Here is a 27,361-nt window from a genome sequence, read left to right as displayed (position 1 = left end):
GGATCCCCTCACCTGTTGAGGGGCCCCAGCACTGATCACATATCTTGGGGAACCCAGGTTTCTTCTCCAGGGAGGGCCCAGCTCGACCCAGTGGGCGAGAGACGGATCCATGGTACCAGTCATCATGAGGCTTCAAACTCAACATGAACAGAAAGCTCAGGCAATAGCTGTGCGCAACTGGACTGTGAGAAGAGGGTCCCTCTTGGCCAAAAGGGCAAGAGGGGGCAATATAAAATGCTCAGTTGCCTTCCCAGGAGGCCCTTTACACAATGAAAGGGATTAAATCCTTTCATATCTTTTTTAAACTGCTGCCGGACATTCAAAGAATTAATTCGTAAGTTTGCTTGGGATAATTGTATATTATGCTGTTATAATTCTAGAATATCAAGAGATGTTTTACCTTTGTCTCCAAGCACCAAAAAGATGATTTTTTTTTATTGGTTCCCAAGGGTTCGAGGTACTATTATAAGTAATGGGGATAACACAAATCTAGGAAAAATTTTAATGACATTGTAAAATAATATCATGCAAGAATATTCTTTGCTCTAGGCCAGTGTTTCCCAAACTTTTGACATATGTGTACCCCTTCTATAATTTTCATAACGCTGAGTACCCCTCGTACTCATGAGAACGTAGAATTAGGCGCAGCTAAGCACCGTGCAGTGCATATCCCCACCAAACTCGGGTGCAACTCGTACCCCCACCAAACTCTTCCCATACTCCTGGGGGTACTTTGGGAAACACTGCTCTAGGCCATGACAATTCCATTACAAACTGGCTGACCATTTCTTTTTGTATAGACAAGGTATTAGTTACATTTTCTGCACCTCTCCCAGGGGCAATTAGTGATAGTAGTGACATCCTTTCTTTGGTTTCCACACAAGCCATAAACCTCTCTAATTTTACACACAAAGGGGCAGTGTTTTGATTTTGTCATACAAAAGGGAAGCAGGGTGGAGACTCCTTGCCCCTCCCATGGTCCTTCTGAATGACCAAGGTATTTGGTATTATTGGTGACTACATTAGGGGGGAGTTAGCCCACGTAAAGGGTCTTACCCGTGAAGGGTCATGAGCGTAAGTCCAAAATACTTTCCCATTTGCACCAGGTAATATTACCGTATATCTGATGATTGCTAGCTTGGCTAGAATGGCGTTCTCAGGCATTCTTGGATTTCTAGTTACCTCACAATTTCTTCCCTGAGGTTTGACATTCTGATTGATGTTTCTCTGTCTCTGGATCTATGTTCCCCCCCATCAGTTTATGTTGTTCATTATATTCCACAAATGAGTGAGATCATGTGATATTTATCTTTCTCTGCCTGGCTTATTTCGCTTAGCATAATGTTCTCCATCTCCATTCATGCTGTTGCAAATGGTAAAAGTTCCTTCTTTTTTTTTTTTTATATAGCAGCATAGTATTCCATTGTGTAGATGTACCACAGTTTTTTAATTCACTCATCTGCTGATGGGCACTTAGGCTGTTTCCAAATCTTAGCTATGGTGAATTGTGCTGCTATGAACATAGGAGTGCATATATCCTTTTTGATTGATGTTTTTAGTTTCTTGGAATATATTCCTAGAAGTGGGATCACTGGGTCAAACGGGAGTTCCATTTTTAGTTTTTTGAGGAAACTCCATTCTGTTCTCCACAGTGGTTGCACCAACATAATTTATTTTAATAGCAGTTAATTTAAGAAGTCTTTCGTATTTCTAAATTATAAAAAATAAGCATATATACTAAATTTAGAACATACCCATTCACCTTTTTTAAAAAAATATTTATTTTTCCCCCAGAGAGTAGATCTTCGGTCCTTTGGTGGAGGTCATGGGATAGCACCCAAAGGTCTAAATTAGGGTAGGGGTGTTCAGTCCTTCCGGGCTTCAGGGAGAGGATTTCTGACCACTTTACAGTGAGTGGCACAGCTCACAGTGATGGAGTTTCACATACAGCTTAGGAAATGCTTAGGTATGAGGACACTCGCTTTGGAAATGGCCATAGTGGCTGTGGCTGAGGCCCCAACTGTGTTTTGAATGCTGAACTTCCTATTGGCCTTGTCCTTGGACACACATTTAAGCAAAGTTGGTACAGTGAAAAGACTGCACATGGCTGTGGCCCTTTTTGTCATGACCGTTGTTGCTTCTTTCCTTGGTCATCTTGGAAGAGAGGACCCAAGAGATCCCCACTCACTTTTAAAAGAAGAAAACATCCATTGCTGTGAAGGCTTAAAGTTTTCTTCTTTTCTAATTGACTTTCCACAAAAGGTTAAATGCTAGTCACTGTGGAGATAAAAAGCTAAGTCAAACATAACCCCTACTTCGAAAGAATCTAGGAAAAAAGATAAAATATGTAAATGATTATTTACAAAAAGTAAAGGAAACATTTCTTGAAAAGAGATACAGTGACTCACATCTAAGAGGATGATGTTTGTGAGATGACTGGAATTCAGAGGAGGAACAAATAATGGCCACATGGGAGAATCATGGAAGACTGTGAAGGGGATGGAGTTGGGCCTTGAAGACTAGTAAAATTTGAGCATAGGGATATAAGCGGAGAGCACTCAGTAAATTCTGTCATTCATTAGCAGTTTTGCGCGTCTGACATAAATGAGATGAGAGTGGACCTTCATCTTTCCAGCAGTGAGAAGCTGGAATGAGAATAAGGGCACAAATGGGAGAGTCAAATATATTGTGTAACTTTTAAAATATGCCCCAGTCTTTCTTGTAAAAACTATCTCAGAAATCATCAATGGGGTTGAGAATTCTTCATTGAAAACAGAAGAAAAGATGCATTTATAGGATTATATTTTGCATCCCTGTATTTGTGCTCTGTCTCCAGAACCTGCCTACCCAGGAAGTCTGCATGGATTGTACTTGGTCATACAGATCATTAGGGGGCAGCATTGGACCTCTACTCAATGTTCACTGAATATCTAATGCCCTTTCTACTACAGAAAACCTCTTTTTCTCTACCACATGTGTCAAACACAAGGCCCGCGGGCCAAATCCGTCCCGCCAGGCCTTGCAATGTGGCCCGCACCGCGCTGTCATCACTGCACTCCGCTGCGTTTCCATCACAATGACAGTTTATGACTGTTCAGTAAACCATTTGGCCCGCGATTTAGGCTGGATTTTAGATTTTGGCCCCTTCTCTGATTGAGTTCGACACCCCTACTCTAGACCAATGATTTTCTAACAAACTCCCTGGTGTTTGAGTAGTGAGGTTCTAAAAATCCCTAATTTGGAGAGAATTAAAAATGGCAGCAGAGTAAGTGGATGTTACAACTGGTGTTACAACTAAAATACAGGAAAACTTCCTGAATAACCAATAGAAAACTTACAGGAGAGAACCCTGACACCTGAGGACTGAAAGTGGAGACTGCATAGAGACTGGTAGGAGGGGTGGAGGCACGAAAGGGCTGGCTGGATGCCCACAGACAGCAACTGAAGTTCTGGAAAGATATCACAGCTGTAGGGGGTTGCCACTGAGAACTCTGGGATCTAGTCCTCAAGCTGGGCCCCCCAGCAGAAAGCATTAAAACTAAGTAGGGTACCCACCTAACATAGAGCAGGGGGCTCCATCTGCCAGAGAGTAACAGCTGAAAACTCATGCACCCTTTTAAAGGGCCAGTGCACAGAATTCCCTGTGGAGCCACCCACCTTGTGTCGGCAAAGGGATGGTGAAGTGAACTGGAGCTGTGAGAGCAGAAACCATGACTATTTGGGGGCTATAGCTCAGAAGACAGACACCCCAAGTTTCTGGGCTGAGTCATTCCCTCACACAGTAGAGGACATTTTTCCCACATAGATATCTACCTTGCCTGGGGGGGAGGGGAGTAGACAGTTGACACATCCTATTGGAAAACACCTTGCCCTGAGGCCACTTAAGAGATTAAAAATAACAAGTAGCCTCCAGGCAGTAGCAACTGCCCACTTGTTAAAAAAAAATTATATATATATATAAAAAAAATTCTCTTGCCGAAACCGGTTTGGCTCAGTGGATAGAGCGTTGGTCTGCGGACTCAAGGGTCCCGTGTTCGATTCCAGTCAAGGGCATGTACATTGGTTGCAGGCACATCCCCAGTGGGGGGTGGGCAGGAGGCAGCTGGTCGATGTATCTCTCTCATCGATGTTTCTAGCTCTCTATCCCTCTCTTTTCCTCTCTGTAAAAAATCAATAAAACATATATATTTTTAAAATTCTCACCACACCTGAGGACAAATGCCTTGTGGAGTAATTCAAGTGAGAATCCTATCAGACTTTAGGCAGAGGCAGTCTCTGGAGACTTTGAGTCTTTGCCTGATCTAAATAGTCAGAAACACTGTCCTGCACCAGAGATTAAAAGGTGTAGAGAATCTGTCTAATACATAGTCACAAACCAAAACAGAAAGCTAAAATAAGGAGACAAAGAAACAACCCCCAAATGAAAAAATTAGAGAATTCTTCATAAGAAGAGAGAAATGAAGCAGAGATGAAAAATTTATTTGAAACAGAGTTCAGGGTAATGATGGTAAAGATTCTCAACAGCATGAAAAAAGATATAGTAACCATGAAAAAATAACAGTCTGAGATAAAGAATGACATAACAAAAGTAAAGAACACATTGGAAGAGTGTTCAAATCTTCTGAGGATCAAATAACTGAATTAGAAGACAGAGTTGGGAAGCTGAGGATCAAATCACTGAATTAGAAGACAGAGTTGAAAGCTGAGGGGAAGCTGAGGATCAAATCACTGAATTAAAAGACAGAGTTGAAAATGAGGATCAAATCACTGAATTAGAAGACAGAGTTGAACATATCGCTCAATCAGAAAACATATCGCTCAATCAGAAGACAGAGTTGAAAACATCGCTCAATCAGAAAACCAAAAAGAAGGAAAAAAAATAACAATGAAAAACAGGAGGACAGCTTAAAGGAGCTATGAAACAACATGAAAATAACAATATTAGAATAGCAGATATGCCAGAAGAGGCAGAAAGAGAGAAAGGCATAGAGAAAGTATTTGAAGAAATAGTGGCAGAAACCTTTCCTAACCTGGTAAAGGAAAAAGTCACACAAGTTCAGGAGGCACAGAGAACCCCAACCAAGAAGAAACCGAACAGGCCCTAACACATCATAATTATAATGCCAAAAATTAAAGACAAAGAATCTTAAAGGCAGCATACAAAGGAGTTCCCATAAGGCTGACACCTGATTTCTCATCAGAAACTCTACAGGCACAAATGGAATGGCATGAAGTTCTCAAGGTAATGGAAAGCAAGAATCTGAGACCAAGATTACCATATCCAGCAAGGCTATCATTCAAAATAGTCAAATAAAGAGCTTCCTAAACAAAGAGAAGGCTAAAGAAGTATATCACCACCAAGCCAGCTTTACAAGAAATGCTACAAGGATTGCTGTAATGAGAAGAAACACAGAGAGAAACCTAGCCATACAAAAATATAATGGCAATAAATAAGTACCTATCAGTAATAAACCTAAATGTAAATGGAATAATGCTCCAATCAAAAGGTATAGGGTAGTAGAATGGATACAAAAACATGACACAACTATAATATATGCTGTCTATAAGAGACCCACCTCAAAACAAAAGACACACACAGGATGAGAGTGAAAAGATGGAAAAAAATTTTCCATGCAAATGGGAAGCTGGAGTCGCAATAATCATATTCAACAAAATTTTAAAATGAAATCCATCACAAGAGACAGCAAAGTTCACTACATAATACTAAAAGGATCAATCTAACAAGAGGATATAACTCTGGTAAACATATATGCATCCAACATAGGAGCACCTAAATATATATTTAAAAAAAAAAAACTTGTAGAGGACTTTGATGGAGAGATGGACAATACTAGTACAGCCATAGTAGGGGACTTTAATACTCCTATAACTGCACTGGATAGATCTTCCAGACAAAATCTTAACAAGGAAACAGACTCTAAAGGACACACTGGATCATATGGATTTAACTGAACATTTCACCCCAACACAGCAGGTATTCATCCTTCTCAAGTGCACATGGATCGTTCTCAGAGATAGATCACATGTTAGGACACAAAACAAGTCTCTACAAGTTTAAGAAGTTTGAAATTATATCAAGCATCTTCTCAGATGACAGTGAAATTAAATTAGAAATCAACTACAGTAAAAACACACAAAACATTCAAACACATGAAGGTTAAATAGCATGTTATTAAACAATGAATAGGTTACCAATGAGATCAAGAAAGAAATTTTAAAAATTCCCTGGAAACAAATGAAAATGAATACACAACAACCCAAATTCTCTGGGATACAGCAAAAGCAGTCCTGAGAGGTAAGTTCATAGCACTACAATCATACCTAAAATAAATAAATAAATAAATAAATAAATAAATAAATAAATAAATAAAATATCAATAAAAAATTGATATTGATCATATCAATAGATGCAGAAAAAGCATTTGACAAAATCCAACATTCATTTTTGACAAAAACTCTCAGCAAAGTGGGACTAGAGGGAGCATATCGCAACATGATAAAGGCCATATATGACAAACTTACATCCAACATCATAATTCGCAAAAACTAAAACCATTTCCCCTAAGAACAGGAACAAGACAGGGATGCCCACTTTTACCACTCCTGTTCGACATAGTACTAGAAGTGCTAGCCATAGTGATCAGACAAGAAGAAGAAATAAAAGGTATCTAAATTGGTAAAGAAGTAAAACTGTTGTTATTCACAGATGACATGATATTGTACATAGAAAACCCCAAAGACTCCATAAAAAAAACTACCAGACTTAATAAATGAATTTGGCAACATAGCAGGATACAAAATTAACACCCAGAAATCTGTGGCTTTTTTATACACAAACTAGAGGCCTGGTGCACAAATTTGTGCTGAAACCAGCTCTCTGACATCCCCTGAGGGGTTCTGGATTGTGAGAGGGTTCAGGCCAGGCCAAGGGACCCCACCAGTGCACAATCAGAGTCGGGGAGGGATGTTGGAGTTGGCCAGTCAGAGAGAGACTGCAGGAGGGCTCCAGGATATGTCTAGCCCGTCTTGCTCAATCCTAATCAGCCAAATACCAGCGGCAAACTAACCTGTCAATCAAAGAGTCTGCCCCTGGTGGTCTGTGCATGTCATAGTGACTGGTTGACCAGTCAACTTTCTGCCCCCCGGTGGTCAGTGCATGTCATAGCGAGCAGTTGAGCAGCCTTAGCATATCATTAGCATATTACACTTTGGTTGAATGGACAAATAGCATATTAGGCTTTTATTATATAGGATAATGAACTCACAGAAAGACAAACTTAAAAAAAAATCCCATTTACCATTGCAACAAAAATTAAGACTCTAGGAATATACTTAATTAAGGAAGCAAAACACCTGTACTTGAAAATCTACAGGCCATTGAAAAAAAAGGTAGAGGAAGACATAAACAAATGGAAGAATATACTGTGTTCATGGATTGGTAGACTTAACTTCATTAAAATATCCATACTACCCAAAGCAATCTATAGATTAAATGCAATCCAAATTAAGATACCAACAGAATATTTCACAGACCTAGAAAGAACTTTCCAAAAATTCATATGGAATACAAAAAGACCTCAAATAGCTGCAGCAATCTGAGAAAGAAGAAGAAAGTTGGAGGGATCACAATATCAGGTATCAAGCATGTTACAAAGCTACTGTTCTCAAAACTGCCTGGTATTGGCTCAAGAACAGACATACAGACCAATGGAATAGAATAGAGAACCCAGATATCGACCCAAACCAGTATGCTCAATTAATATTTGACAAAGGAAGCAGGAGCATACAATGGAGTCAAGATAGTTTCTTCAATAAATGGTGTTAGGAAAATTGGCAGATACATGCAAAAAAAATTGAACTAAACCACCAACTTACACCATACACAAAAATAAATTCAAAATGGATATAGGATCTAAATGTAAGAGGAAACCATAAAAATCTTAGAAGAACCCATAGGCAGCAAAATATCAGACATATGTTATAGCAATATCTTTACCAATACAGCTCCTAAGGCAAGGGAAATTAAGGGGGAAATAAACAAATGGGACTAAATCAAAATAAAAAGCTTCTGCATAGCAAAAGAAACCATCAACAAAACAACAAGAAAGCCCTTTGCATGAGAAAACATACTTGCCAATGTTATCTCCGTTAAAGGTTTAATTACCAAAATGTACAGGGAATTCATAGAACTTAACAAATGGAACATAAACAATACAATAAAAAAAAATGGGCAGCCGGAGCCGGTTTGGCTCAGTGGTAGAGCGTCGGTCTGCGGACTGAAAGGTCCCAGGTTCGATTCCGGTCAAGGGCATGTACATTGGTTGCGGGCACATCCCCAGTAGGGGGTGTGCAAGAGGCAGCTGGTCGATGTTTCTCTCTCATCGACGTTTCTAGCTCTCTATCTCTCTCCCTTCCTCTCTGTAAAAAATCAATAAAATATATATAAAAAAAAAAAATGGGCAAAGGACCTCAATAGACACTTTTCGAAAGAGGACCTACAGAAGGCTGAGAGACATATGAAAACATGCTCAAAGTCACTAATCATCTGAGAGATGCAAATCAAAATGACCATCAGGTACCATCTCACACCTGTCAGAATAGCTGATATTAACAAATCAGCAAAGGACAAGTGCTGGTGAGGATATAGAGAAAAAGGAACCCTCTTGCACTGCTGGTGGGAATGCAGACTGGTGCAACCACTGGGAAACAGCATGGAGTTTCCTCAAAAAAATTAAAAATGGAACTCCCATTTGTCCCAGTAATCTCACTTCTGAGAATATATCCCAAGAAGTCAGAAATACCAATCAGAAAGGATATATACACCCCTATGTTCATAGCAGCATAATTTACAATAGCTAAGATTTGGAAACAGCCTAATTGCCCATCAGCAGATGAATGAATTAAAAAAATATGGTATATCTATATAATGGAATACTATGCTGCTATAAAAAAGAAGGAACTCTTGCCATTAGCAACAGCATTGACAGATCTGGAAAGCATTATGCTAAGCGAAATAAGCAAGGCAGAGAAAGATAAATATCACATGATCTCACTCATTTGTGGAATATAATGGACAACATAAACTGATGAACCAAAATAGAACCAGAGAAAAAAATATTTTAGGATATAATAGAAATTATCCTGTTATTTGAAGATTTTTAATATGTCCTACAACTTTTGTGATATTATACTATGTTAGTACCATTTTAGTAATGTTATATTTAAAATCTTTGTCCTTGCCGAAACCGGTTTGGCTCAGTGGATAGAGCGTCTGCCTGTGGGCTGAAAGGGCATGTACCTTGGTTGCGGGCACATCCCCAGTAGGAGGTATGCAGGAGGCAGCTGATCAATGATTCTCTCTCATTGATGTTTCTAACTCTCTCTTCCTCTCTGTAAAAAATCAATTAAAATCTTTGTCCTTGAAATACTAATTTTTATTGCATGTGTTACATTTAAAATTTTTTTCTTGAAATATTAATGTATATTGCATATAACATTATTATATTTTAAATCATTTTTTCTTGAAAATAAAAAAGAAAGAAAAGAAAAATAAACAAATAAAATCCCTAATTTGAAGACAAAAATAAAAAGATAATTGTGAGATATTAGTAGAAAATTGAACACAGTATGAGTATTAAATAGTATTTTAAAATTATTAATTTTAATAGATGTGACAATGGTATCATTGTGTTTTTAAAAGCTCTTATCTGTTAGCAATACATATTGAAAAGTAATTATTAGTGAATTAATATGATGACTAGGTTTGCTTTAAAATACTCCAAGAAAATAAAAAGGTAGCAGAGTGTGTGTGTGTTTGTGTGTGGGAATGGTTGGAGACAGATGAAAAAATAACGGAAAAATATTGATAATTGTTCAAATTATGGGAAGTTCATTATACTACTCTCTCAACTTTTGTATGTGTTTGAACTTTCCAAAATAAAAAGGGATTTGTTATTCTTTGATTTTGAAATGCAGAGTGTGCTTCAGAAGTCTCACTCTGCATTCTCTGAGGAGCTCTTGGTCTGCTAGAGTTAAATTTGATGTCTCAAACCTCCTCTGATGCTCTGTCCTTCTGACCTTTTGCCCTTGGTTCTTATTCACAATTCTGAGTCTGCTGTCTGCTTCACTCACCTCCTGAGACAGAGGGCAACCCACCTTTGCCTTCTGGCTGGCTCTAGCATTTTGGGTGTTTAGCTGTCAAGTGCAAAACATCTAGTCCTAGAAGCTCTTTAATAAGTTTCATCAAAGCCAGGGATTTGTTGAGAGGAATCGAGAATCCAGTCACCAGCGGAAACCGGTTTGGCTCAGTGGATAGAGCGTCGGACTGCGGACTGAAAGGTCCTGGGTTTGATTCCAGTCAAGGGCACGTACCTTGGTTGCGGGCACATCCCCAGTGGGGGGTGTGCAAGAGGCAGCTGGTCGATGTATCTCTCTCATCGATGTTTCTAGCTCTCTGTCCCTCTCAATTCCTCTCTGTGTAAAATCAATAAAATATATATATTAAAAAAAAAAAGAATCCAGTCACCAGTGCAGGGTTTAAGTTGAGCTTATTGTAACGATCCCACAAGTTCCTCCGTGATCCTATCTTTAGTAAAATAGGAGCCTTTTTATAAAAAAGGTATGTTCTTTACTCAGTATTATAAAAGATATCCTTTAGCCATTATTATACAATAGTTGAAGATTAAAAACTGAAATACTATCCCCAAACATACCACTTCACTGTAGCATTCTATATATTACATAAAACATTTACCTAATTTATTATTTTAGTAGCTGTAAAGTTATAAAGAAACTTGTAAAGAAAATGCTCAAGAGGTAGCATATTTATCTGCTCTAGTCATTAAAATTAGAAAACAAATATTTTGCAAAGGAGAAAATTACTAACTCTAGGAGAAATGTTTTCACAAATCACAATCCGCTGCATGTTCCCTCTGAACTATGAAAGATAACTCACCCATTCCTAGATTTGGGCACAGTATCACCTTGAGTACTATTAGGGTTTCTGGGCCTCTGGACCACTGACTAGCCTCCTGAGGAAAGGTCTGGGTTCACTAGAACTCAGGTCAGAGAGGTGGGAGGCTGTTCAGCCAGATGGAGCCTGTTTTCACAGGAAGATGCCAATCTTACCACCTGTTTTCTTGTCCTCTTAAGCTTCTCTTAAGCATATTCGAACCCTACTCCTCACCTTCTTGGTTTTGCTTTCTCTAAATCCTATTCTAAGGCCAGTGCAAGGAACAATATTTACACTATGGTTTCTGTTTGGAGGATATAACATCGATCTACCTGCTGACCAGCTCTTTTTTTTTTTTTAATACATTTTATTGATTTATCACAGAGAGAAAGGAAGAGGGATAGAAAGCTAGAAACATCGATGAGAGAGAAACATTGACCAGCCGCCCCCTGCACACTCCCCACCGGAGATGTGCCTGCAACCAAGGTGCATGCCCCTAACTGGAATCGAACCTGGGACCTTTGAGTCCACAGACTGATGCTCTATCCACTGAGTCAAACCGGTTTCCGCCCTGTTGACCAATTCTTATCAAGAACTTGTTTAAGAACTCCTGTATTTCTGAAGGGTTATCTGTATAGTCCCCTCATCTTTCTAGTAGTAACCCACAATAAAAAGACATTTCACATCTTGATCAAATAAACAGAAGAAACACTGGTTTTATTTCTATATTTCTTGTGTGTGTGTTGATCATAAATTCATTTTTTGTGTCTGCCATATGCTCATTTCACTACTTAATTTTCACAATCTGGATCGTGTTTATTCTTGGAAAGCTGCTGCTGGGAACATGCTGCCTTGGCCCTCACACAATTGCTTTTCCTGAGTTGTGCTTTGGTGCTATGTCCTCAACAATCCTAGGAAACATCTTTCTCAATTTACTACAGAGATTGTTTCATTTAGTGCTGCTTGGATGAGAACTTCCTTTGAGACTTCAGGCCTACCAGGAAAAGCTTTTCTTTAGAAACAGTTGTATTTTCATTGCATGAATAATGAAAATATTGCAACTGACCACATTTCAGTTTTGCTTTAGCTATCAGGAAGGCACTGTACGTTTAATTGTCTTCATAGCTGCATGTCATTCTTCATCTGTTCGGTGAATTCTGGTTTACTTGTTCATTTTATTTATATTTTATTTACCTTTGGTTAGTCCTTACCTGAGGATATTTTTCCCATTGCTTTTTAGAGAAAGTGGAAGGGAGAGGAAGAGGCAGAGAGAGAGAAAGGGAAACATCAATTGGTTACCTACTGCATATCCCAGCCAGCACTGGGTATTGAGCCTGCAACCCAGCTACTAGTACATGTCTTGATCAGAATTGAAACTGAGACCCTTCATTACAAGGGCTGACGCTCTCAGGGGTCCTCAAACTTTTTAAAGTGGGGGCCAGATCACGGTCCCTCAGAGAGCTGGAGGGCCGGACTATATGAACTACTAATTCCTACTGTAACACCTCGGCTGCGCTCACTGCCCAGAAAACCTGGCGGGCCGGATCAGACTCCTCTGCGGGCCGCATGTGGCCCGCGGGCCGTAGTTTGAAGACACCTGCAAAAGGCTAGGGCAGTGGTTGGCAAACTGCGGCTCATGAGCCACATGCGGTTCTTTGGCCCCTTGAGTGTGGCTCTTCCACAAAATACCATGTGCAGACAAACATGTACAGTGCAATTGAAACTTCGTGGCCCATGCGCAGAAGTCGGTTTTCGGCTCTCAAAAGAAATTTCAATCGTTGTACTGTTGATATTTGGCTCTGTTGATTAATAAGTTTCCCAACCACTGAGCTAGGGCATTTATATTTTATTGTATGTATTATATTCAATCTCAGAACCTTAATATAAATAATTGAGAAATCAACCCGTTAGCCTTTAGTTATTCCAATCCATCCGCTCATAGTGAATGTTATTTCTCCTTTGACACACTTCTGCAAGTTGACACAGAATGTAAGAAAACCCATTTTCGGAAAAAGTGTTAATGCAAGCAAAAGTTTCGTAGGTATCCAAGAAGATAAAGCCAAATATCTTAACTGTGTGGCCAAGCCACTTGCTCCTCAAGTGATAGAAGCCTCGGTGATCCTCTTAGAGGTGAGTTGTAGGCACAACAGTGGCCTTCTAGAGATGTCCACACCCTGGTTCCATAACATGGCAAAAGGATTTTGCAAATGTGTTTAAATCAAAGGCCTTTAAATGTGGAGCTGGAATATCCTGGATTATCGGGAAGAGCCCAATGTAGTCACTTGCATCCAGCCATGACAGAGGGATATGCAACCACTGAATGTCAGAGATGCAACATTGCTGGCTTTGAAGAAGGGAGGAGGGGATCACAAGCCCAGAAATATGGGCAGCCTTCAGAAGCTGGACAGCCTCCCCTAAAGCCTTCAGAAAGGAACACAGCCCTGCTGGCACTTCAACTTCAGCTGAGTGAGTCGCCGTCAGACTTCTAATAATAAATTTGTGTTGTGTTTTTTTGTTGTTATTGTTTTTTTTTAATGTTTTTAATTGATTTCAGAAAGGAAGGGAGAGGAAGAGAGAGATAGAAACATCAGTGATAAGAGAGAATCATTGACTGACTGTTTCCTATAGGCCCCACACTAGGGATCAAGCCCGCAATCTGGCATGTGCCTTGACCGGGAATCAAACCATGACCTCCTGGTTCATAAGTTGATGCTCAACCACTGAGCCATGCCAGCAGGGCAAATTTGTATTGTTTTAAGCCACTAGATTTGTGATAACTTGTTACAGCACAATACAAAGCTAATACAAAATGTGTGGACATTTTATCTTTTAGTGATTTTATTTTTTCTCATTTTATCTTTCAGTGATTCAGATTTCAGTATTGTGTCGGAGCAAGTTAATATATTATTAATTTAGAACTGTGTTTACAAATCTAGAATACAAAGGGACTGTAGAGAAATATTCCTCTAGGGGGGGACTTCAAGACTGAGCAGTCCCACCTGGACTGGGTGAACCTCATCCAGCACTGGCAGCCAGCCAGCTTCTCTGCCCTCAGTGCCTGCCATCCACAGGGGCAGCTTTCAAGGACTTCCTCCTCTACTGTGGTCAAGTGTATGTGGCTGTGAATGGCCAGACACAGGCTCTTCCTCTGCCTAACTCGGCCCTCCTCGTGGAGCCTGCTTCTCCATAGAACTGGCAAGCCCATCTCAACTTCTTTGGGTTTGCATCTGTGCCATGTGCTCCAGCTCATGTGGGCAGGCCCCGGGGAAGGAGAGCTGGGCACTGGGCAGGTAGGAAGACACACTGCTACACATGTGTTAGCCCTCAGACACCAGGGCTGGGGAGGTCTTGGTAGACCTTGTTTCTTATCTCTACGTATGTAAGGGCTGTGATGCTACCTTAAAAAAATGTATTCTAAATATTTCACATCAAACTATATGAAAATTAATGTAACAAATGTCCATGTACCTACCATCCAGGTTAAAACATAAATGATTATAGTTCAAGCCCCTGTGGCCCTCCACCCAGTGGTAACCATTATCCTGAATTTGGGGTTTATCTTTCTTGGGTATTTATCTGTAAAACAATGTGTAATATGGCTGGGTTTCTTTATTTTTTAATCATCACCTGAGGATATGTTCTCTGAGGAAGGGAGAGAGAGAGAGAGAAAAGAAAAGAGAGGAGAAAAGAGGGGGAGGGATATCAATGTGAGAGAGAAATATTGATCCATTGTCTTCTTTTATGTCCCAACCAAAAATCGAACTCACAAACTTTTTGGTGTATGGGGACAACACTCAAACCTATTGAGCCACCTGGCTAGGGCAAACAGTGTATACTATTGTTTTGCATATACTGGTAGTTTAAAATTGTATTTTATATATCCTTTTCTAAGTTTTTTCTTCCTCGGCCTTATAATTACAAGATTCATTCTTGTGGTAGGTATAGCTGTAATTTATTCATTTTCATCCTGTGTATTATTTTAACATATGAATAAATCATAGGTCATACTAGAACATTTCACACACAGTTAGTCTATGTTCACTTTCTTTTACAGAGTTGAAATCTTAGTGTCCATAAACCCTTAAATTTTGTTTTAATTAATATGTCACATATTTTGCATTTTACTGTGCTATCCTTATAGATTGTATGTAATTCTTTTTTAATATATTTTTATTGATTTCAGAGAGGAAGAGAGGGAGATAGAAACATTAATGATGAGAAAGAATCATGTATCTGCTACCTCCTGCACGTCCCACACTGGGGATCCAATCCACAACCCAGGCATGTGCTCTGACTGGAATCAAACTGTGACCTACTGGTTTATAGGTTGACCACTGAGCCATTACCAGCAAGGTGATTATCTATAATTCTTAATGGCTGCATAATATTCCATAGCATGGAAATACAATAATTTCTTACTTATTCCCCTTGTTTGATATTTGAGTTATTTCTATCTTATCTGGAGAGGCTTCTCTTTTGTAGGTTATTTCCTTAGAATAATTTACAGAAATGTGATTACTACTTTTAAAGCTAATACCCATGTGAATTTCCAAAGGAGTTGAACTTTACCTTGCAGGAATCATCATGTCAGTGATTCTGTTTCACCAAAACCTTACCAACATTAAGTATTATCACTTGAAAATTTTGTACACAATTACCCTTTTAATTTATTCTTGTAGTAAGATGGAACATTGTTCAATATATTGCTAATTGTATCTGTGAGACAGTCTCATCTGCAGATTTTAACAACTGTCATTTAACACAGATTTTAGCAGATGCATTATATTTTCAAAGAATAAGAATCATGACAGAATAAACAACATCCACTACGTGCAGACTCCAGACTGCTTTTCAAGCCAAAGTGGTTTAAAACTGTAGAGTACATATTTCTGGGCTTGTTACCCACCTAAAATTTTTTTGCTTTTTCTTCAATTTAGGTTGTCTCCAAATCTGACTTCTTCTACCTTCACTTAGGTATGGGCACTGACTTGGGGAGTTGGGCGGGCAGGGGGAGGGTATCTCCATGAGAGTTGAGGTCTTCACTGGAGGCAAAAGAGGATGCCAACATCTAAAGGCTAAACAAAGCCAAAACCCATGCATGAGTGTCATGCTAAAGAGGACGCTGGGGTGGGGCAGGGGATCCCCAGGCACAGTATCTGTGAATTTAGAAATCTAGAGCCACGTAGAGTAGAGCCAAGTAGAGAAGTCCTGCCCCTGTGAACTGTCTGGTGAACGGGAGGTTCTAGGGCAGAACAAAGCTTTGGAGAGCTGGTCCTCACCTGAGCTATCATCTGTTTGACTCACAGTGGTCTTTATCTCCTGCTGTAATAACCCAGATGCATAGAAAGTCACTTTACTATATTCAAATCTGCTTTCTTTGGTGGAGATTTTGAGTGAGTTTTGGTTTCCTAGCATTAAACTCTGAAGCCTTATAGCATTTCTGAGACATCAAGGTTAATACACCACAGTAGATGACAGCTTTCATTATTAGTCAAATAGCCATGTACAAGGTTATCTCTTAGTAACACAATGTTGCCACCACCCCAACATTTAATTACATAAATATTACTTTACATATTAAAAGTACTTTTGGTATGCTTTCATGAAAATATTTTATACTTTCTCATTAATTTAACTTTAATAGATTGTCTTCCAAAACTTTTCTCCTTTGAAATATTTGTTTAAACTTTAAAATATTGAGTTCTTAATGAAAAAATGAGCCATAAACTGAAATATTTGCAAGTCACAGACTGATAAAGGACTTGTATGAAGTATTATATGTGAAGAGCCTGCCTGTGTTGCTCAATGGTTGTGCATTGACCCATGCACCAAGAAGTTGCAGGTTCAATTCCTGGTCAAGGCACATGCCAGGGTTGTGGGCTTGATCTCCAGCAGGAGATGTGCAGGAGGCAGGCAATCAATGATGTTTATTTCTCATAAGTGTTTCTATCTGTCCCTCTCCCTTCCTCTCTCTCTAAAAATCAATAAAGCTTGGTCACTGTGGCTCAGTGTTGAGTGTGTCAACCTATGAACCAGGAGGTCACGGTTCAATTCCCAGTCAGGAACCAAAGTTCTCTTTCCCTCCCTCTCTCTGAAATACATTTTAAAAAAGAAAAGCCCCCAACCTGGTCATGTGCCCTTGACTAGAATCAAACCTGGAACCTTTAATTCACAGGTCTACATTCTATGCACTGCGCCAAACCAGCTAGGGGAAAAAAATAAGTTTTTGAATATAGTAACTAAAACAAACAAACAAACAAAAAAATCCTAGAAGAAAACCTAGACAATAAGTTCCTTGACATAGTTCTTGGTGATGATTTTTAAAATCTGACACCAAAAGTAAAAGCAACAAAAGCAAGATATAAACAAGTGGACTGCATTAAAGTAAAAAGCTGCTACATAGCAAAGAAAACCATCAAATAAAATGAAAAGGCAACCTACTGAATGGGAGAAAATATTTGCAAATCATGTTCTGATAAGGGGTTAATACCCAAAATATATGAGGAACTCATACAATTCCAAGCCAAAAAAAAATTAAAAGTGGGTCAAAGATCTGAATAGATATTTTGGCAAATAAGACATATAGATGGCCAATAGGTACATGAAAAGTTACTCAACATCATTAATCTTCAGGGAAATGCAAATCAAAACCACAATGAGATCACTGCTAGAATGGCTGTTATAAAAAAGACAGGACAGCCAAAACTGGTTTGGCTCAGTGGATAGAGCGTTGGCCTGTGGACTGAAAGGTCCCAGGTTCGATTCCAGTCAAGGGCATGTACCTTGGTTGTGGGCACATCCCTAGTAGGGGGTGTGCAAGAGGCAGCTGATCGATGATTCTCTCTCATGGATGTTTCTAACTCTCTATTCCTCTCTATAAAAAAATCATAAAATACATATTTTTAAAAAAACAGGACAGCTAGATGGGTCAATGGAGGGGTGGGGGGCATCTGTAATAATTTCAACAATAATTTTTTATTATTTTATTTTTTTAAATCCTCACCCGAGGACATTTTTTCCATTGATTTTTAGGGAGAGTGGAAGGAAGAGGAGAGAGAGAGAGAGAAACACTGATGTGAGAGAGATACATCGATTGGTTGCCTCCCATATGCCCTTGACCAAGGCCAGGAGCCTGCAACCAAAGTATGTGCCCTTGACCATAATCGAACCCAGGACCCTTCAATCCACAGGCCAATGCTCTATCCACTGAGCCAAATTAGCTAGGGCATGATTTTTTTTTTTTTAAGACAGGACAATAGTGGGAAATAGTGACATCTGTAATACTTCCAACAATAAAGATAATTTTCTTAGAGGCAGGAAACAAGTGTTGTCAAGGATGTAGAGCAAAGGGAATACTTTTACATTGTTGATGGAAATGTAAATTGGTACAGTCACTATGGAAAACAGTATGAAGATTCCTCAGAATTTAACAATAGAACTACCATGTGATCCACAAGATCATTATGCTAAATGAAATAAGTCAGACAGAAAGATAATTGCCATATTGTTTCTCTTATATGAGAAATCTAAAAACAACACCAACAAAAAACAAGCTCAGATACAGAGAATAGGTTGTTGGTGGTTGGGGAGGGAGAGAAATAAGTGATGGTAGCAAAAGATTTTTAAAAAAATATATTTTATTGATTTTTTACAGAGAGGAAGAGAGAGGGATAGAGAGTTAGAAACATCGATGAGAGAGAATCATTGATCAATTGCCTCTTGGACACCCCCTACTGAGGATGTGCCTGCAACCAAGGTATATGCCCTTGACTGGAGTTGAACCCAGGACCTTTCAGTCCCTAGGCTGACACTCTATCCACTTAGCTAGACCGGTTTCGGCAAAAAGATTTTTTTAAAAGATTCAAAATACATTCCTGGGATTTGGGGGCAGGGAGGCTATGAAGGGGTCATAGTTGAGGAATGAGTACCTGGGAGATTGGATAACAAATATCACAGTTTGATCAGTCAGTGAAACCCCATGAGGTAAGAGGAAGATGTTAACTGGGGACTGAAAGCAGGTACTCCAGTTGAGTGAAAAGCTGGAAGGAATGTTTGGGGCAAGAGCCAGTCTCAATAGAATCCAGACCCTGTAGGTGAGTGTGAGAGCGCTCTCTAGCTTCAACACTATGGATGTTGATGCTTAACCTTTCACCTTCTGATCTAAAAAAAAAAAAAAAAAAAAAAAAAAAAAAAAAAAAAAAAAAAAAAAAAGACGGATCATACCAGGGATTGGTGCAATGTGAAGCAAATGCAACTCTCACACTGCTAGAGGGAATATAAACTACTACAAACACTTTGGAGAATATTTTGGCAGTTTTTTAAAATATTAAACATACATCTGCCATTATTCTACTCCTAGGTATTTACCTAAAAGAAATGAAAGCATATGTTTACACAGAGTTGTACATGCAAGTTCCCAGCAGTGTTATTTGTAATGGGCAAAAACTGAAGGGAACACAAATGTCTAATACAGATGAATGGATAAACATACAATGACATACTCATTAATTTTTAAAAATATATTTTATTGATTTCAGAGAGGAAGGAAGAGGGGGAGAGAGAGAAACATCAATGATGAGAAAATTATTGATCAGTTGCCTCCTGCATTCCCCGGACCAGGGATTGAGTCTGCAACCTGGGTATGTGTCCTGACTGAGAATCAAACTGTGGCCTCATAGGTCGATGCTCAACCACTGAGCCATGCCAGCCGGTCCTCATTAATTTTTTAAAAAAAGTATGAACTACTTATACACAAGCAATCTAAATGAATCTCAAAATAATTATGGTGAGTGAAAGACCCAGACGAGTAAATACTGTTTGGTCACATTATATAAAACTCTAGAAAATACAAGCTAATCAATGGTGACAGACAGCAGATCAGCATTTGCATGGGCTAGCATAGAGGAGGGATTACCAAGAAGCAATAGGAAACTGATGTGAAGGGCAGTGATGGATAAGTTCACTAACTTGATTGTGGTGATGGTTTCATAGTTACATATATATATATGCAAAAACTTATCAAATTAGCCTGGCCAGCACGGCTCAATGATTGAACGTCAACCTATAAATGGGGCGGGGGGGGGTGTCACAGTTTGATTCCCAGTCAGGGCACATGCCTGGATTGTGGGCTAGATCCTATGTGGGCCGTGCAGGAGGCAGCCAATCAATGATTGTCTCTCATCGATATTTCTATCTCTCTTCCTCTCCCTTCCTCTCTGTAATCAATAAAAAAATATTAAAAAAACATCAAATTGTACTCTTTAAGATGTACAGTTTATTGTATGTCCATTTTATTCTTAAAGCGGTTGAACTTTACACTCTAGCAGAAACAAAATTTTAGATTCCTTTTCATTATAATCTAAAATCTGTTTTACAGAGCTATCCCTTTATTTCAAAAATAATTATTTAAGAAATTTTGCTCTTCTTTCTTTAATCTGAGGTCTTATAAGGGTGATTACTTTTGATCTGGAAAACCATTAAAGAAATTAAAAAATATTCCAGGAGGTCGCTGCGGCTGCCTTGGCAGCGACAGGAAGTGAGGCAGCAGCAGAAACCAAGGCAGTAGGGCCCCTGCAGCGACGTCGTCTACGGGGTGGGCCGAGGGAGCTGAGCACCGAGGGGACCCACCTGCTCCAAAGCCGGACCCCGAACCGAGCAGGATGGACCACCACCAGCTCGGCACTGGCCGCTATCAGGTGCTTTACAATGAAGAGGATAGTTCAGAATCATCTGCTATAGAGCAGCCATCAACTTCAAACCCAGCACCACAGATTGTGCAGACTGCTCCTTCAGCATTAGTATTTGAAACTGACTTTTTTCCTCCACCTTATAGCAGTATTACTGAGCAAGTACCTACAACTTCAGATGCAGAAGTATACAATGAGTTAGTTTTATCCTGTGCCACCTCCATACAGTGTTGCTACCTCTTTTCCTACGTATGATGAAGGTGAGAAGGCAAAAGCTGCTGCAGTGTCTGCCGCAGCAGCAGAAACATCCCAAAGAATTCAGAAGGAAGAGTGCTCACCAAGAGATGACTTTAGTGATGCAGACCAGCTCAGAGTGGGTAACGATGGGATTTTTATGCTGGCGTTTTTCACGGCATTTATTTTCAACTGGCTTGGATTTTGTTTATCCTTCTGTATCACCAATACCATTGCTGGAAGGTATGGTGCCATCTGTGGATTTGGCCTTTCATTGATCAAATGGATCCTTATTGTCAGGTTTTCTGATTATTTTACTGGATATTTCAATGGACAATATTGGCTTTGGTGGATATTCCTTGTACTTGGCCTGTTTCTATTCTTCAGGGGATTTGTTAATTATCTGAAAGTCAGAAACATGTCTGAAAGAATGGCAGCTGCTCATAGAACAAGATATTTCTTCTTATTATAGAGACTCATCAACCAGACATTCCTTTCTTACATCCATGTGAAATTTCCAGATCATCATGTAAACCTACAATTTTAATAGGATAGAAGACTACTAATAACAGAAGATAAATTAGTTAAAAGATAGAGCTTCAAAATTGGATGACAGGGTGGTTTATGCTTAAAAGCCACTTCTGTTCATTCTCTTAAATATTTATATTTCATTTGTTTTGTGCAGTTGTATCTGTGCCCCTTCAAAAGATTTGCATATACTTGAAAGACACCATAAAGTTGTAGCAGTAAAGTACAGTCACATTTTGTTAATCAGTGTTTGATGTATATTTCAAAGAGTTGAGTGATAAACAGTCTTCTAGCATGTAAATGCCATGGACTTCTGACCTGACTTTTAGTATAATAAAAATGAAATTATTAACCATGTAAAAAAAAATAAAAATAAATAAATAAAAATAAAAAATATTCCAGGAAGTCTATAATGGAAAACAGACAAGGAGGAATTATGTGTTGCTTCAGTAAAGCATCATGAGTTGTGTGAAGCTGAGTGGAACACCACCCTCTAGGAGTGAGGAGATGCAATGCAAAGGCACATAATATGCTAATTGGTGATAAATATTTCCCACTTCTAGATATATCCTTTCAAAATCTTTTAAATTCTCTTCACCTTGGTTTTATCTGTTAAATTGAAGTAATGACATCTGTACTCCCTACCTGAAATAAGGCAAGCAGTCAGATAAGTAGCACCACTGATTTGAAATCATCCAGTTGCTTCATTTACATAAGAAAGAAAAAAAAGTTAATTGCTACTTCTGCAGTATATTTATTGTACCTTTGCTTCCTTAAGTATTTCACTATAGACAGGTAAGTATATTTAAAACATTAGAAGAGTGATGGACATTCTTTTTTTAATGACCATTTTTAATGTTGTTACTTAATGGAAGCATTTCTGTTATTTTTCTTCTGTAATTGCTTTGAACATTAAGGTAACTACTAAGGGAATTTGTGAACAACCTTTCCTGATAATCTTAGATGTTAGTATTAGAATACAGTTTTTAATTTTTAATGGGTTTTCTGCAAATGAAAAGTTAAATGATGGTCCAGAATATGACATATATTTGAGCTCAACCTTATTTTAAAAATCAGTAGTCATTTTTTTAAAGCAAGTGAGAATATTTATCAAACCTGAAAAGGCATCATCAAGCACATTATCAGTGCTTTACTTTCTATTAGTTACATCTGGAAAGAAGGTAATGAAGATTTGGGGCTAATAAGTATTCACCAACAGATGTTTAATTATTTACAAAGCTGTTAAATAGTGTTAAATTGGAAAAAAGCTGGAACATTTCTGCTCTTCTATTTTAGATGTATTCTAACTAGAATCTGGTTCACAGCATCTCTTTTATTAAAAAAAAAACTTCATTAAATTAGGGTGACACTGGTTAATACAATTATATAGGTTTCAAGTGTGCAGTTCTATAATAAATCATCTGTATATTGCATTGTGTGTTCACCACCCAAAATCAAGTCTCCTTCTGTTACCATTTATTTGACTCCCTTTACCCTTTCCTAGCTCCCACCACTCTCCTCTCCCCCCAGTTTTCACCATACTATTGTCTGTGTTGGTTTATAGCCATTTCTTGATTCACCTCTAATACAACTCAGTTTGGGAGAATATTTGAATAAAGAATAGCTCACATTCACATTTGTTCTTAGCATTCATACTTTTTTGGTTCTTTCCAGGTTAATATTTTTACTTATGTTTCTCTGTAGATTGCAAAATTGGGAAATCTTCTAGAGTCAAAAGAAGACCACTGCATCAGACTCATTGAAGAAAATGACAAGTATCAAAAACATCTAGGCAACTTAATAAAAAAGGTACAAATTTTCTTACAGAAATTTGTCCTTTAAAAACTATGCCAGCCATAACCAGTTTGGCTCAGGGTCCTAGGTTCGATTCTGTTCAGTCAAGAGCATGTAACTTGGTTGCAGGCACATAACCAGTAGGGAGTGTGCAGGAGGCAGCTGATTGATGTTTCTCTCTCTTTCCCTCTCCCTCCTCTCTGTAAAAAAAAAAAAAAAAAAAAAAAAAAAAAAAAAAAAAAAAAAAATTAATAAAATATATTTAAAAACAACTGTGCCAAATATTAAAATAATAGAATGTTGGAGCTAGAACGAGTCTGAGGGGTACAACACAATTCTATTGACTTTCTTTTACCTAGTAACGACATTATAAAACATCCCCATTAGCCTTTTAGCTGAAAGTTAGAAAGAGAAAGTTGTATCTATCCTTCTGCTATCAGCAATTTCAGTACTTAATATTGCTATTTCATTTTGAGGGTAAATTTTAAATCTTGCCAAATCAGTGTTCTAGTTTGCTTTTAGAAACTGCATTAACATATGGAAGCTACCTAAGTGCTCATCAATAAAATAGTGGATAAAAAAGCTGTGGTACAAATGTAAAATGGAATATTACTCAGCAATAAAAAAGAATAACATTTTACCATTTGCAACAGCATAGATAAATCTAGAGGGTATTATTAAAAGTGAAATAAGTTAGCCAGAGAAAGACAGGTACTACATGATTTTACTTATATGTGAAATCTAAAGAACAATATAAATGAAAACACTAAACAGTAACAGACTTATAGGTACAAAGAACATAATGATAGTTGCCAGAGGGGGACGGGTGGTGGGAAACTGGGTAGAAAATATGAAGGAATTGAGAAGTACAGATTGGCAGTTACAAAACAGTCATGGGAATATAAAGGATAGCATAGGGAATGTAGTCAGTAATATTGTAATAATTATGTATGGTGCCAGGTGGGCACTGGAAATATCAGGGGAACACTTTGTAAAATATGTGATGTAACTACTATGCCTTCGACCTGAAACTAATATAAAACAATCTTGAATGTAAAAAGAAGTGACTTTTCCTTTACACAATTCTATATTTTAAAAACTTTACAATATGATTCAGCAATTCTACTCTTAGGTATATGCCCAGATAAATTAAAGCATATGTCCATACAAAAGCTGTACACAAATGTTTATAGCAGCATTATTCATAATAGTGAAAAGTGAAAATAATTCAAATATCCATCAACTGATGATGAATGAATGAATAAAATGTGGCATATCCATATGGTGCAATATTACTTGTCAATAAATGAAGTGAAATACTGATATGTCCTATAATATAGATGATCTTTTGAACCACCATGCAAAGTGAAAGAAGCCAGTCACATATTATGTTATTCCATTTATATGAAAAACCTGGAATAGGAAAATCTATAACAGAAAGTAGATTAGTGGTTGTCCAGGGCTGGAGGAACAGAGGGGAATGGAGAGTGACAGCTAAGGGATATGAGGGTTTTTTTTGTGGGCTAATGAGAATGTTTTCTAATTGATTGTTGTGATGAATGTACACATCTGACTACATGAAAGCCATTGAGTGGGTCAATTGTGTGCTATGTAAATTATATCTTAATACACTGTAAATAAAATCTCTTTTTTTAAAATATATTTTTATTGATTTTTAAAATATATATTTTATTGATTTTTACAGAGAGGAAAGTAGAGGGATAGAGAGTTAGAAACATCGATGAGAGAGAATCATAGATCAGCTGCCTCTTGCACACCTCCTACTGGGGATGAGCCCGCAACCCAGGTACATGCCCTTGACTGGAATCGAACCCAGGACCTTTCAGTCCACAGGCTGACGTTCTATCCATTGAGCCAAACTAGTTTTGGCTAAAATCTCTTTTAAAAACTGCATTAACGCCAAACCAGTTTGGCTCAGTGGATAGAGCGTCAGTCTGTGGACTGAAAGGACCCGGGTTTGATTCTGGTCAAGGGCATGAACATTAGTTGCAGGCACATCCCTGGTAGGGGTTGTGCAGAAGGCAGCTGGTCGATGAATCTCTCTCATCAATGATTCTAACTCACTGTCCCTCTCCCTTCCTCTCTGTGAAAAATCAATAAAATATATATTTTTAAAATAAATAAATAAATAAAAACTGCGTTAACTTTAACCAAATGAACTATATCCATTGATTGATAATACACCATTTGTCAGGAAGATAGCTGGATCATAGTTGACTCATTACAGTTGTTCATTTTTTGACACTTCACTTTCTGCATGATGAATAGACATATAATTCCATTTCTATTGCTGTTTTCAAAATATAAGGAAGATGTTTTGCTTACTGTAAGACTTTCATTGCCAGGAGTCATATAATTGAACCTCAACTTGTAGAGATTAAAAATTTTTTAAATAAAAATTCTAGAATTTGTCAAAGAATAAATTTTTAGCTTATTTTTTCAAGGTTACATCATATGAAGAAATAATTGAATGTGCTGACCAACGGCTCAAGATATCTCACTCCCAGATTGCACAGTAAGTTGAAAGAGCTTAACTTTTAATTTTGTAAACATTTACAAAATTTTATTTTGCTCTCTGGCTTGCTAAACTATTTTTCCTTAGACTTTTAGAAGAAAATGTGTAATTTTATAAATTAAGATCACTTTTCAATAATTTAGTTAATCTTTGAATGTCTAAACTACTTGAATCACCAGATTTTCATCTTCTTATCAGAGTTCACTTTGATTTCAGGGAAGGTAGTGAAGAGGAGTGGGTGAAGGAATTAGTGAGAAACATCCAAATTTTTTGGAGAATATTGCCATGGCATTCAATTAAAATAATCATGAAATACTTAGGATTTATTCACAAAAAGTTTTTGAATGTATACCAAATGAGACATAAATACATATACCAAGTACCAAATAAACTTTCTCATTAGAATGAGATTTAGTTTAAAACACTCCTGAATTGGTGGTGTGTGTTTTTTATAATATATTTTTATTGATTTCAGAGAGGAAGGGAAGGGAGAGAGAGGTAGAAACATCAATGATCAGAGAGAATCATTGATTGGCTGCCTCCTGCATGCCCCACATTGGGAATTTAGCCTGAAACTGAGGCATGTTCCCTGACTGGGAATCAAACCTGGACCTCCTGGTTCATAGGTTAATGCTTAACCACTGAGCCATGCTGGCTGGGCCTGAGTTGGTCTTTATAAATTCTGCAAAGTTTTTCCAATTATTTATTACCCTCATTTCTGATATACTTTTCCTTGATCCTTCCTCCGATTTCATCTATACTGTGCTGGCTATTTCTGGAGCTCAAGCATCCCCATGCCCTGGCTGGTTACTCAATGGTTAGAATGTCACCCCCATAAACTGAAGGGTTGTGTGTTCGATTCCCAGCCCTAGTCCGAGCACATGCACGAGGCAACCAGTTGATGTGTCTCTAACATCAATGTGGTGTTTATTTTAATTAAATATTTATTGTTGGAAGTAATATACATGTCCCCTTTTTCTGCCCATTGATCCCTTCTAACCTGCCTCTTTCAAAACCCAGTCCTAGTCTTCACTATCCTATTGTCTGTGTCCATAGGTAATGCATATATGCATATAAGACCTTTGGTTAATCTCTTCCTACCCTTCCCCCTGCTTTCCTCTGAGATTCATCAGTCTGTTCTATGTTTCCATGCCTCTGGTTCTATTTTATTCATCAGTTTATTTTGTTCATTAGATTTCTTGTTCATTTATTTTGAGTTTTAGATTCAGTTGTTGATAGATATGTATTGATTGCCATTTTATTGTTCATTTTCTTCTTCTAATTCTTCTTCTTCTTCTTCTTCTTCTTCTTCTTCTTCTTCTTCTTCTTCTAGAATGCTCTTCAACATTTCATGTAGTACTGGTTTGGTGGTGATGAACTCCTTTAGCCTTTTCTTGTCTGTGAAGGTCTTTATCTGACCTACAATTATAAATGATAGATTTCATAGGTAGAGTAATCTTGGTTGTAGGTCACTTTGAATATTTCTTTCCACTCCCTGCTGGCCTGCAAAGTTTCTGTTAACAGTCATATGGGTGCTTCCTTATAACTAACTGCTTTTTTCTTGCTGCTTTTAAGATTCTCTCTTTGTCTTTAACAATTGGCATTTTCATT

At 38.1% G+C, this 27,361-nt stretch overlaps 1 protein-coding gene and 1 pseudogene across 4 annotated transcripts in view; both read left to right on the top strand.

Moving 5' to 3' along the window:
• The window catches only part of CAGE1 (cancer antigen 1), a 66,492-nt gene that overhangs the window by 28,297 nt on the left and 10,834 nt on the right, over positions 1-27,361 (top strand). For all 4 annotated transcript variants that reach the window (XM_045584239.1, XM_045584241.1, XM_045584240.1 and 1 more), the window contains 2 exons: positions 23,125-23,229; positions 25,680-25,750. In XM_045584239.1, coding sequence (XP_045440195.1) covers positions 23,125-23,229; positions 25,680-25,750 — 176 coding nt within the window. The remainder of the gene's footprint in view (positions 1-23,124; positions 23,230-25,679; positions 25,751-27,361) is intronic.
• LOC118724812 lies at positions 110-21,778 on the top strand (annotated as a pseudogene).

The sequence above is a fragment of the Pipistrellus kuhlii genome, unplaced genomic scaffold (assembly GCF_014108245.1).
Source record: "Pipistrellus kuhlii isolate mPipKuh1 unplaced genomic scaffold, mPipKuh1.p scaffold_m20_p_2, whole genome shotgun sequence".
Taxonomy (NCBI): domain Eukaryota; kingdom Metazoa; phylum Chordata; class Mammalia; order Chiroptera; family Vespertilionidae; genus Pipistrellus; species Pipistrellus kuhlii.
This window is presented reverse-complemented; position numbering and strand designations above follow the sequence as displayed.